The 14,069-nt window shown below is 39.7% G+C and overlaps 1 protein-coding gene across 1 annotated transcript; it reads right to left on the bottom strand.

Annotated features, from left to right (window-relative positions):
* Nucleotides 1-2,905: 2,905 nt before the first annotated feature.
* On the bottom strand, nucleotides 2,906-10,450 carry mab-21. Its single transcript, XM_064699475.1, has 2 exons — nucleotides 9,257-10,450; nucleotides 2,906-3,943 (listed from the first exon to the last, which is right to left on the bottom strand). Exons 1-2 carry the CDS (start codon nucleotides 10,002-10,004, stop codon nucleotides 3,594-3,596), a joined length of 1,098 nt encoding a protein of 365 aa, XP_064555545.1. The 5' UTR covers nucleotides 10,005-10,450; the 3' UTR covers nucleotides 2,906-3,593.
* Nucleotides 10,451-14,069: the final 3,619 nt, after the last annotated feature.

Below are 14,069 nucleotides of genomic sequence, written 5' to 3'. Positions count from 1 at the left end.
GCTTTGCGAACATTTGGTTAAGCAACCGGTCGCAGGTTCGAACTCAGCGACGAGCCGCCGGCTCGAACTCAGCGGCAAGCTAATTTGTTGATATGGGTTAGGGAAATGTCAATTCGAGTGGCGATTCAAGTGGAAATGTAAACGAGATGCAGCAGGTCGCCGGCTCAAATTCAGCGAACGTTTTTTATTTTGTATACTTATGTATTTCTATAATTTGTAAATATGGATAAGTTAACATATATTAAATGTGGCTCTGTATATGTCTGTAATTGTGATTGAGCGTCGGACAACCAAACAGCAGGTCGCCGGCTCAAACTCAGCGGCGAGTTAATTGCCTATTATGGGAAATGTATAGTAGTGGGTTGGTAATTTGAGTGGAAATGTATAAGCCTGTAAGTGCCCGAGCGTCGGACTAACAAGCGGCAGGTCGCCGGCTCAAATTCAGTGGCAGTTTCAATTTGTATGTTTGCTGCTTCGAAATGTTAATATGCGTAAGGGATATCTAATTTGTCAATTTAGATGGAACTGTATACGTTCGTAATTGTAATTGAGCGTCGAATTAACAAGCGGCAGGTCGCTGGTTCAAACTAACAGCACTTTATAAATTTGTTTCCATGCCCATTCATGACGCAAAGCAACTGAAATTTGTCGAGCCCGTGATCTGATTCCTCTAATCAGGCCTGATTCGAGCCCGTAATTGAGCCATATTTAAAATATATCCTCACGTAGATATATAAACTTAATAATTAAATACAATATAAAGAATATTATCGGTGCAATGAGAGAATACGTGTTTCAGTTATTAACATTTCGCTTGATGAACTTGTTAAACCTGCATTATTCGAGCTAACAATAGATTGAAACATTCACAATATATATATTCATCTATATATGTATATACATATATACTTATATTTAAGAACAATATAAATAAAAGTGCGACGTGTTATGGGTAAATTTTTGAATAATATAAAATCAAGGCTCGTACATGCATAAATCAAGAGAAAAACAATAAAAAATAATAATATATTAGAGTATGTACGAGCATGTAAAAGCAAAGAAGCGACAGCAAATGCAATGTCAACAATAACCCAATTTACGGATTGTAAGCGAGCTTGCTCGACTAGCAGATGCCCTGTAGTTAGGCGCGAGCTGGGCTATAAGTATACTAAAGAAAATGTGGAACAATTCCTGAGCAAGTACCAATATATTATGTTCAAGTAAATCGTGTCCGTATTATCCGATCGCCATGAAATTGGATTGTCAAAGAGTTGACATGAAGAACTGAACTATTCCTAGGCAAGTGCCAAGTAACTACGTCGATTGGGATCTTAGCGAGTTGAGATGAGGAACTGAACGTTTACCAAAAATGAAAGCAATATCTGTTAATTTGTGCATAGTTTTGATGACTATTGTCAACTGGAACTTCATATAGAATTTAACTGCATTTAACTGCATGTTAAATATGTATGTTAAACCAACCAGTTTATAAGTACAGGGTATCATAAACATGAAGAGAATCAACGATGGAGAAGTTAAATAATTTAATTTATGAATGGCATTCAATTTAATTTGACTGTTATGTCTGTTGCCTGAGAACGAAACTCACACGTGATCCAAATGCTGTATGCGTTGTCAGTCGCCGTCAGTCGCCGTCAGTCGCCGTCAGTCGTCGTCAGTCTCTGTCCGATTGTCCACTCCGATGGCTGTTTGGAGCGGGCTCAAAGTGGGCCGCCGCCTCAGCATATACTATATTGCATATTATGGCCATGTTGGCGATCATTTTGCGACAATTGATGTAAGGTTTATTGGGCATTTGTTTGCTTCGGTCTGCGAAAAATGTCTTTAATGCGCCATTAAAATGCGCAACGTGTTGACAAACGAACCTCTGACTGTCAGCCGCAGACATGTTCGACAATTGAAAGCCTAGCCACAAGTTTTGTTTGTTTATTTCTTTTTCTTCTTTATCAATATCGACCTGAAATTTATATCGATTGCCGAAATTGGCGCACGTCGCCAGACGAAGCACTTCAAAGTAGCGCCCCAGAGCCACCCGGAGCTCGATTATTATTCAAATGGCAATGTTAACTGGGCATGTTATAGTTATGAGACCAGCCTCTAATATATTATGTATATTATGGCTATTACATGGATCAAAGCACGTCGTCTTCGCCAAGCTCTGTTTAATGCCAAAAGTCTCTATCCAATTGCCTGTGAACCTAATCGAAATGGCACTGTTAATGTCTACTGTATGTTTAGCAGCTGTTAAGTGCGTTGTTATTAGCATTTATATGTTAAGCAGAGCAGCTGTTAGTGTTAGTGGTGTTGGATATTGACATAGCATGTCTGGCAGCATTTATTTATGCCGTGCTTTTTAATTAACTAGATTCGACAGCTGTCCAAAAGCAACTCACAGCTAATCAGCTGTTAGATTGACAGACAAGCTATTACGATAAGTAAATTATGTTATGCACTACATGTTATGTTAATTTGCTGTTGTCTGCAACATCTATATGTTAAGCATAGCTGCTGTTAAACGCGCTGTTATTTAAATTTGTCATAACAGTAATAGACAACATGTTGATAACAAAAAGCGTGCAAATATTGTCCTTTGCATGTTATGATAAACAGTAACATGGTCAGTAAATGTAATTTTCAATTATATGTTAAGTTAGGGCATAAACTTTTTATTTGTTAACAGCCACTGCTGTTAACCTATCTATGTTAGCACGCTGTTAGTTAACTATGTTAAGCAGCTGTAGACGCTAGTAAATGGTCGAATTATCGCATTAAAAATCAGTTAGCTGAAAAAAAGTGCATTATGTAGATTTAAACTCAACTAACAATTAAAACTCAATTGCAGTTTGTTGAAAAAAACTTAATTTTTTTATTGACTAAACTCACAAGAAAAGCAAAAAACACAAATAAATAATTTAAACAGACAAAAAAAAATAATATGTTTTCACTTCGTCTTCTACGTCTTCATTTTATATAATTTGCAGCGCTATTTAATTGTTGCTTAGCTTAAGCTAAGTACTTTAGCTAATTTTATTTGCCGCTTGGCAAAAAAATTTGCGAAAAAAAAATTATTCATATATATCTAGATATAAGTATTTAAGTGTAGTTCAGTTGATATAAGTACCTAGGTTTGTGCGTATTTTTGCTGCTGTTATTTGTATTATACGATAGGATCTATTTAGGTATTATAAGTATAGATATATTTATGTATGTATATGTTATGTCAATTAAATATAGGAAACTCTGTAAGCGGCGTATACTTTTCGAAAGCACCTAAAAACTAAACAACTTACTATCTATAAAAATATCAAATAGTATTTGGGTTAAAATTTCCGAATTATGTACCTCTCTGAGCGTATACCCCCGTGTTCGCTAGCCCCCGTACTACGACAACTACCAACTAATTGTATTGGGCCGCATTGTGCGGCTGCTTTTGTTTCTAGCTCGTTTCCCCGACAAACAAACAAAAAATGAAAAAAGCAGGAAAATAACAAAATTAAAAAGAAAAGAGCAAGAGCAAGAGAGAGAGAGAGGGAATCGTTGTGCAAAACCATCTCACAAATTTGATGGGATCCCTACAACTCCTCCAGGCAACGCACATTGGTCAGCATGATGCGCGTCAGGCGCCAGACCTGCTTGGCGGCATTCTCGAGAGCACCGGGAGACTTGCCCTTGAAGAGATCCATATTGGGCAGGAAGTAGTGCGGACAGCGACGGCACTGCAGGCACGAGATCAACTGCAGGAATATGCCATTGATCCGATCCGCGATGCAGTTCTCCTCCCACTCCATCTCCCTCGGGTGCTTCTCGCATTCGTACAGCAGCAACGTTTTCAGATGGTACGATGTTACGGGATTGCCCGGCAGATCCAAATGACGATCGCGCAGTGTCTTCAATATGCTAAGGCAACGACGGCGACTTGCACCTGCAACAATTGACATAATAATATAGAATACATTTAAAATAATCAATAATAATAGTTACTAAGCTAACTTTTAGTTCAATTATGTGCCTTAAAGTTATATTTTAGACTTTAGATCTTAGACTTTTCATAGCTGAAAGCTAAATATAACAATATCATCATAATCTAAGTTTGGCAACCGCCTGTTAATGTTAACATGCACTTTAGCATGTAGTCCTATTCGAACGTAACGTCTGACAAGCGTTTAACGGCTTGTTTGACTGTTAGTTACAGCTGTAATGTTAGGCAATCCGACGCGTTAGGGTTGCCAGCTTCTTGACAAGGCGTTGCCATGCTTACACAAATTTAGACATTTGCTTGACGAGAGCTCAAAAACAAGTCTGTTAACATGAACTTTGACAGGCAGGATGTAGTTTCTCGAGCTTTGGCATTATACCCGTTTAATAGATTACCTTTGATCAAGCATGTTTATGCCCAATTACTCATTTGAATGGCACTCAAGTGTCCAGAATGTTTTGAAAAGTAAAGAGAATATTTATCAAATTTGATAACTGCGACTTCTTCAAGTACGAGCAATAATTGTGCCGCTGACTAATTGATTTCTTAAAAAAGTTGTCTTTAATTTGTTGATAATTGATCGAAATAACCCCCTAACAATCAGTTTCAAGGTGCCAAATTTAGGCCTCGAACATATTGTGAACCGGTTTGATTGATCAACCCACGCAACAGACGTCAAGCAGCACATAAATCATAGACCTCGAGTGTCAGCCCGGCTAATCTCAAACTGTGCCCGATAATCATGTATTGAGTACATTGATATGTGCACTTATTATGGGCTATATACGTAACGCAATACCCAATAAACATGCAAGTTTTTCAGACTGGAATACTTGGTGTCTGGGAAATGGGGTTCTATTAAATGATTCGCAAACGGGGCTAGGTCTAAAGAACTACTCGGACCTATACTTCAACTGGGAATTAAAATGAAGCTCTGTTTAATTACTCTTAGAAATTCAACTTTTTGGAGACAACAAAATTCAGATTAGATAAGGGTATACCCCTTAAACGATGTCGATATCGATAACGATATCGATAACGAAGATCCGCTAATGTTATTAAGAAAAATTTAAAAATATGTAAACACTTGAAAAAGAAAAACTTATCGGAAGTGGGAGTACCTATTAGATCATAATAAGCGATATACGATAACAATAAAATAATGTATACACTCGATTCACAATCGCTTTAATCAAAGCACATTTTTTAAACATTTTGAAAGCTTTTTTAAATAAGTCGCAGATTTTGGATATTCATAGAATATGAGGCAACAAATCTAATAAGACAAGCGATATATGATATTGATAACAAACTAAATCGTGGAATCAGTTAAGATTATAGAACAAAGAAAGTATAAAATCAAGCAGGGTAAGCGATAGACGATAACAATAATATAGTAATGAATTAAATCGATTTCCAGTCGGCAAAATATTTGTTAAGAAAAAATCTTCTAGATAAGAACAAACAACAGAAATATAAGCTTACAGAATGCACAAATACAGAAGATTGATGCAAAGAAGAGGACTTCTACATAATCGATAAACGATATATGTATATCGTTATCGTAAGTCGATTAAGTAAAAGTCCTTTAGGTATATCGTTATCATATAAAAAACCTCTTTATTCGATATATACTATATATGTATATCGTTATCGTATATCGACTATGTAAAAGTTCTCTATATTCTATATATACTATATATACGATATATTTATAATGTTATCGTATATCGACTATGTAAAAGTCCTCTATCGATATCGATCATGTAAAAGTCGTCTATACGATCAAGGCACAGTCGCTTCATAATAGAGCTCGATCTTATTCGAAACAATCTTAAGAACATCCCAGAGATGATTACATATCCGATAAGAGTAAGCGATATACGATAACGATAAATTGATAGATACATGCACAATGAAACACCGCCTCATTAACATGCTATAGAATTTCTAGAAGATGCCAAACATGAATATGAGAAAGACTCATCGAATGTGACAATAGAGATCTGATAAGCGTGACAGCAGCGTAATCGATATACGATAGCAATAACGACATTGTAATAGATACAGTCCACACTGACAGTTGGTCGAAGCACGATCGCAGCTAAATTATTATGCGCCAGCGCATTAAATTAAATGTCAAGACGATCGACTAAGATCGAAGATCGAAGATCGAAGATCGAAGACCGAGAGAGTTTCGCCCAAAAGACGGAGATGACAACAAGGCGCACGAAATGAATGTGAGCAGGGCTTGAGATTTGATTTCGATTTGGGGTCTTCGGTTATAGTTAAATATTGATTTTTATTTATTTTATATTTGTCTTGTCTTTGGTATTCGCTTTGTCGTCTCTGGTGGCTTTTTTTTGGTTTTTGGTTTTTGTTTTAGTTTTAGTTTTTGTTTTGGGTAGCTGCTTGCGGCCGGCGCGCCGTTGTTTTATTTATTTGCTGACTTTATCTAATCGCCGAGATTTAAAATATTTATAAAATCGTTTAGAAATTTATTTATGGCTCAGGCATTGGCAATGTTGATATCTACAAAACCAGTTTATTGACTAACCAACTAACCGCTGCGCCGCCTTATAGCGATGATAGCGACTCCGACTGCGACTGCGACTCCGACTCCGACTGCGACTGCGTTTATCTGACTCAGATCAGCGGAGGCATCAGCCCAAAGGCGGGCGAATGGGCTATCCAATAGTCCAGCTTTGTCCATTCGATTAGTTTCAGTCCGATTTATGATCGTTGATCAGTTCTTATCTTACAGATGCGTTTTGCTCGGCGAGGTGCAGTCGATTGACTGCTTAAGCAACTCGACTTAATTGAATTTGATTGACAGCACAGGTGATCGGCGATCGGAGATCGGTGACCGGTGATCGTTAGAAATATTTAAATATTTAAGCTGATCTGTAGACAAATCGGCATATTCACACCCATCCATAGATATCTGTTAACAGTGTCGAAGACTCTGTTATCGTAACTAAGAACTTACTCTGTAAACTCCACTTTAATATAATCTACACTTTGATCACTTGTTCCCGATTATCAAGTGATCTTTTTAAGTAACTTTATCATGATCACAATTTGATCAGGCCCTTGCGATCATGGCCTTGTTAGCAAGCATCATTCAAAGCATTAACTGATCGAGAACTTAAGAATGATCGCGCCTAATTAACATCTGCTTAGCCCATGCGATCAGCTATCCATAGAAATGTTAACAGTGCAAGCTGATCTATCGTATATCTCAATTGGATTTGCGATTATGCGCTTGTAATCAAGCTAAATCAAAACTAAATCAGGGCATTGCGATCATTTGCTGATCAGCTATCCAAAGATCCATTCAAAGTGATCTGTGATCATTCAATAAACCATATATAAAATTCTATGCAAATTGTCAACTAATCAATGGAAGATTTTCAATTTGATCACTTGTCGATCATGTAGTTGCGATCAGTTGCATTCAGCGACTGATCTTTGCAGCCCAATAGGTCGAATAAGAATCAGGGCATTGCGATCATTAAATGAACTATTTTAATTGTCAACTGATCATCAATAAGATACTTTCATTTGATCGTGTCGTTGCGATCGGTTGCAGTTAACACCTTGGACTTGGGATCAAACTTAACGTGAGAGTCAATTTAGGTGTTCGACCAGCAAGGAAGGAGCTTATCGAATGGATCTGGGAAACAAGCAGCTAAGATTCACGTCGCCCAGTGGCACATATATGTACATATCTTTTGAGTACGATCATTGCCACCTGATTGTGTGTCGTGCTGCCAGACCGAATGCTTAATTTACAAGCAATTATATCAAACTACAGTCGCTGATTTGTTGAAAATAAATCAATTAAATTTAAGTGTGTCACTGATTGTAAAAACGTTAGCCGTGCCGTTGACAGGGAGTTGACTTCTTGGCTGTGACTGGTGGTGGAGCGGAGGGAGCGGTGGGAGAGGAGGGAGAGGGGCGGGCAGTACGAGGTGCCCGAATTTGTAGTGCCGATTTCTAAATTAATTTACAACCGGCTAACATTTATTTTTGTGGCTTGGTCTTAAAGAGCTATTATTTGGTTTAACCAAAAAATTGGTATTGGGGCTTTTTTTTTTATTATTATTTTAGGGGTACGTAGATAGGTCTATGAGAGATACGCACAAATTGGAGTGTACTTTAGCATTGGGTAGAAATATAATAGGTAAAGTGACATTTATAAACAGAATGAAATCTATTCTTGAAGTATTGCGAGAATTATAAGCGAATAAACAAGAGACACTTTGAGATCCCAAAAATATTGAGAAGCTTAGATAGAGATGGGCTTAGAATCGAAAAAGTATACTTCAAACTATATATGTATGTGCCAGTTAGGATTACTTATTAAAATAAGATAATTTGCTGGGAAATAATCTATAATAAATTTGTATCGAAAACATAATAGTAGGTAGTATATTCGGGAATCGAAAATCAAAAGCAAATGAAATCTTTCGAAATAAGATTCCCAATTTTTGCTATTTTCTTATACCCTGAACCCATTAAAAATGGGTAAACAGGGTATATTGTATTTGTGCAAATGTATGTAACAGGCAGAAGGAAGCATCTCCGACCCCATAAAGTATATATATTCTTGATCAGCATCAATAGCCGAGTCGATCTAGCCATGTCCGTCCGTCTGTCTGTCTGTCCGTCCGTCCGTCTGTCCGTATCTATGAACGCAAGGATCTCAGAACCTATAAGAGCTAGAGACTTGAAATTTTAGCTGTAGGTCCTCCTAGTGCCCGCGCATAAAAATCGATAAAAATCTATATCGAAATCCTTTTTTTTGAGCAATTTCGGCAAATAACATGAGCTAGAGTCACCAAACTTGACTTGTAGCTTCTAGAATAGTATATATATATCAAGTATTTTTTTTCATTTTATACCTATCGCCTGTCTGAAGAAGGGTATCCCCTAGTCGGGAGCTCCCGACTAGAACCTCTTACTTGTTTAAACTAAACATTGCCTAAGGGATATTAATATGATCTCTCTATTTATGATATACATAGATAATTTAATATTTATATTTATGGAATTTTTAAATATCCAAAATCGAAATAGAAGCACAATTAGTTGAAAGAACTTTGGAAACTATTTGAATATTTGAAAAACTTTCTAAAATATCTTTAAAAGATAACAGTATTATTATGAAGAACTTCGGGAGTATTAGTTGGGTTTCTTTTTTGCCGACGGCAAGTTGAGGTAACTGAGAATTGGAGAAGCATCGAAAGAACTCACCTTGCAACAGACGATTCTCGGCGTCTGTAAAGCTGAGCACCCAGGCATCGCCCTCCATGGCGGAGTTCTTGCCCTGGAGCGCGATGCACTCCTTGGAAAGCATATCGAAGCCCTCAGTCTTAACCTCTGCAACAATATTGGGATGCGGCCAGGGTATGCCGGGCAGCGGCCAGTGCGAGGCCGAGCGTGGCCAGAGTCCGGCGCACTTGAAGGCGGGCGTGATTTGCACAATGATGCGCTCCCTGATCCGCAGCTTCACCTCGGTGGTGTCGGCGATCATCTTGACTACGTCACGATAGGCGCACTTGTCGCAGGCCTGGGCCACCAGTGTTTGGAATCTGGAGCGTATCTTGCGCGCGGACAGATAACCGGAGGCGGTGATGAACTCCACCCAGAGGGACATGGAACGCTTGCGGCCATCGCTCAGCTTGAGCACCGCACAGCCGGGCAGGGTGCCGTCGTCCACAAAGTTGAGGACGCCCATCTGGTTGAGGTAGATGATGATTTCGAACTCTGTGGGTGAGATCACTTCCAGGCCCTCGAAGCGGCCGTTGTAGTCGTTCAGGGACGATATGAAGCGGGGTTCCTGCACCTCCACCTCCTTGAGCACATCCTGAACGATGCGACAGACCTCCTGGATCTGTTTGTGGATCTGCGCCTTGCGCACCTGCACACGATCCGCACAATATTTGTTCATTTGATAGACCATCTTGGACTGTGCCGCGATCATGTCCGACGGCACCAGCATTATTGACCCGGGCGACGACGTCGTGATGGTTTCTTTTCCCTCTTCACTTCTCTTCTTTTTTTTTTGTGTTATTATCGATTACTTTTAGTTGGGAGCTGTTATTTGAATATATCTTTGCTTAATGTGGCACGGAACAGTTTTTGCATATTTTAGATACACTTTTCTGCTGCTTCTTCTTGTTGCTTATCTTATGTTTTGTTTTCTTAGGCACACCATAAAAAAAATTATAACAAAATGCAATTGTTTTGAAATTTGTTTCCTAATATGTACTTTAATACAATTTTATTTTTTTATTTTTCACGTTGCGAACGACGGCGGCGGCTTTCGGTTACTGTTACTGTTACTGTTACGGTTTCACGTGAAGTCACAGCTTTGCGTTGAGTTCGCACGCGTCGCAGTCGCAGTCACAGTCGCAGTCAACTCGTGTCGCGTGTACTCGCGCCATCAACTCCAAGACATTGACTGATTTCGTATGGCGTGCACGCCGCAAGAAAAGTATCTTTGCCAGCCACAGCCACAGCCGCAGCCACAGTCGCAGCCGCAGTCGCAGCGCTGCCCAGTCTCCATCTCGCAACTCCCCAACGAGTCGCCGGCAGCAGCAACGAGTGTGAGCGAGACAGCACTATACATGGCATTCAATTGTGTGCTGCCCAGTTAGTGAGCTCTCCCTCTCTCGCTCTCTCTCTCTCTCGCTCTCTCTGCTGAACTGGCAGTGGTGGTGAGAGCGCGCATAATGGCTGAGCGTGCTCAGCAACTCTTACGTGTATATGCGTGTGCGTGTACGTGTGTGCGTTCGCTTTTGTGTTGGTTTCTTGTGTTTGTTTAATGCTCTTTTGATTGTTTGTTTGTTTGTTTGTTTAATAAAGCGCTATAATGGCGACCACACTGCGTGAGAGCGAGAGCAGAGTGAGAGTCTGCTGAGAGAGCGCTAGTCTATTGTTATTGCAATTTTACTTTCACTCATTGAAACCACACACACACACACACCCATCCACCCCTTAAATGCAACCCCGTCTAGTCTATCGTTTTTGCCGTGTGCTGTCGCTGCAAGTTTTCATTTGCTTCTGTTGCCGTTGCCGTTTGGCTCCGCCCCTCATGCGCTCAACCACACACACCCACACCGTTGCAGCCGGCATGCGGCGCTCACACAGATAAGCACCAATACACAGGCAAAGGCTTTGCGCTCAGCAGTGTTTTAGTTGTGTGCCTACTTGGGGTTGCCTTGTGGGTGGTGGTTGGGCATGGGCTGCTGTTCTTGTTGTTGCCGTTGTTGACTGGCTTTCGCAGTTAAATAAATATGTAGCAGCAACAGAGGCCTTACAGTGGCCATTAACATGTGTGATTTATGTTAATATGCTGCAGGCATTGCTTAGAGCGTAAATACAAGAAATACTTGTTAAATAAACATAATATAAGAACTTTAATTCTGTTTTCTTACAAAAATTAGCAAGGCTAAAAGGGAAAAACAAGTAGATATTCTTAAATAATTATTAAGTAAAATATACATTTAATTGGCTGCAAGATTCAAGAGTGCATTTTTAATTTCTTTCGAATTTGCATTCATATAATAAGTAATTAAATTATTGTATTCAAGGCTCAATACTTTTTGTAAATATAATATTTTAGCAATTGGTATCGCCTCGTTAAACGAATCGTTCTTATTATCGAGCGACCACTGTGTATATACTATGTAACATACATTCTATGTACATTCATCTATAAGGGCCCTTAAATATGTGATTTATGTTAAAAATGCAATAAGCAACCCTTAATTATAAATTAAAGATATGCTCGATTAAATACATCTATATATTATCAAAACATAAATCATTATTCGTATATATGTTTAAAATTTAAAAAAAAAACCCGGAACTGTTAATATTGTATGCAATATTATTTATGAATCAAAGATATGCCAAATCAAATACACATGTTATTAAAACTTAAATACTAGACAACTTTACAGAGTCTTAACATATGTTAATACTGTAGCAACATTTCAAAGCAAGCCTTAATTATAAATTTAAAAAAGCGCATAGTATGAAAATAGATAGCAGAGTTTAAATTTTAAAATGGGATATTTCAACTATTGTACATCTTGAGGGTGAGCGTTAAATTTACAGTACACTCGACGTGCCATTCCATGTTTCTGCTAATGTCAGCCATTAGGCAAAGCAACATCCTCCTCAATAAGTCATATAGTATATACATTTTTTGCTTAGCAGTACCGTATTAATGCATAACTAATGTGATTAATGGTCGCTTAACACGAGCCGCCAACGTGGCTCTGGCATGGACCTGGCCAGTGGGTGGCGTCTTGGCGTGAGAGAGAGAGAGAGGGGGGAGCGAAAGAGAGGGAAAGATGGTTGTCATATCTGGCTTTTTATGCACAGTCGGGCAACATTAAGAGTCACTTTAGAGAGTGGCAAACAAATTATTATGTTTAATTCAGTTTGAACTGTGTGCCGGAACCTGCATTAAGATAAAGCTAATTAACACCTCAGCCCTCGGGGCACAGGCCCGTTGCCGTGTGGCACCCTAATAGCCACCGCCCATAAGTTCAAGACTAAGATGTTGTTTTTTTTTTTACCACATGCGTCTATCATTTTTCTTCGTCTGACTACATAGGCGATAAGCGAATGCGGAATGGACAGCAGAGAAACTAGTTGGAGAGAGAGGCAGAGGGAGAGAGGGAGAGAGGGAGAGAATAAATGGGTAGATGGAACCTGGATCTCTGGTCGTTGTCGTTGCATGTCATCGACTATGGAAATGAGGAGCTGATAATGTGCGAGAAAAATGCGCTGGGAATCACTTTAATGGCCGCGTAAATGTGGAAAATTATCAAAGGGACACGAACTTAATTGCGTCCATTATCGTCTTAAATGGGCATATAAATTGAAAATGAATTATGCAAACGCTCGAAACGTTTCCAATAAGACGCCAAGATCTTCATTAGCCGTCGCTCTCAAGGTCGGCTCGGCTCTGGCTTAGTTTATTTTCTTTTTATCGTTCGGATTTAACCAAATCGATGGCCAGCGATTTATGCGAGTCACGCAGAACCGATCGAGCCGCTCGGGTTCAATGGGGGCGCAGGGTATGTACATACATACATACATACATATGTGGCGATCCGTTAAGTGGAGCCTGCACGGTAGTCGTCCCGTTTAATTAAATTGTGTATGTTTGTGTGTGTTTCTGGCCCGTTGACGCGACGACTTCATTCGCGGCGGTTGCCCTTATCAGCGGCACGAGATCTGCCATGATGAGCTCCCGACTCCCGACTCCCGACTCCTGGCATGGCCACATACGCTTTATGGTTCTTGGCCAGGCCAAATGAGCAAATGGCGGAAAATTAAGTTCGCTGCGACAACTGCAACGGTCCCGAGAGCGAGCGAGAGATTGCAATCGCTGCCAGCTCCGGCGATGCCAATGCCGATGCCGATGCCGATGCCCTTCTCATTGCTGGACACCGGCAGCTGCAGCTGCTATGGATACATGGATACAACATGTCGCCCCCGCGTCCCCGCGTCCCCGCGTTCCCACCTCTCGCACCGTTTACCTTTGTGCCTCTCGACGGTTTTTGTGTGTCCCAACAACTGCTTGGCAACATCTTTGCGGTGACACTTGGACGTCGACATGTTCATTTGTGTTGTTCGCGTCGGCGCAGCGCCGCCAGCTGAAGCACTGTTTGTGGCTGCAACATGTGCCACACGAATATAACAGTTTCCAAGTCGCAGCTAGTCTTTGCCAGTTTTTGCCACCATGCAACATTTTGCGGCATAATAAATATTTCACTCTACAGCTATCTCGCACTTGCGCTTCCAATCAAAACAAAAAGCGTTTAACACTTGGTTTTTCATGTAATTAGTATAGCAGAAGATACTGTTCAAGAATATATATTCTGCATATTATCAAAGATTTCTTCATCCATATTTTGCACGATACGCGAAAGAAATTCTATGAAAAGTCTAAGACAATCGATCATTGCGCTCAAAACGAGATCAATTTCAATTTGTTCTTTCTAAATTTCCTGTACTTTTAAAAGATTTCTTCTTTTTATACCCA

The sequence above is a fragment of the Drosophila montana genome, unplaced genomic scaffold (assembly GCF_035044405.1).
Source record: "Drosophila montana isolate Dmon_TW-CO22-7 unplaced genomic scaffold, ASM3504440v1 contig_924_1, whole genome shotgun sequence".
NCBI lineage: Eukaryota > Metazoa > Arthropoda > Insecta > Diptera > Drosophilidae > Drosophila > Drosophila montana.
Note: the sequence above shows the minus strand (reverse complement) of the source record. Positions and strands in the feature narration are given on the sequence as shown.

Excerpts from the sequence above, each read along its gene's own strand:
- mab-21 (XM_064699475.1), bottom strand. The coding sequence starts at position 10,004 with ATGCTGGTGCCGTCGGACATGATCGCGGCACAGTCCAAGATGGTCTAT. Across the intron at positions 3,944-9,256 it reads CGAGAATCGTCTGTTGCAAG|GTGCAAGTCGCCGTCGTTGC; the intron begins GTGAGTTCTTTC and ends CAATTGTTGCAG.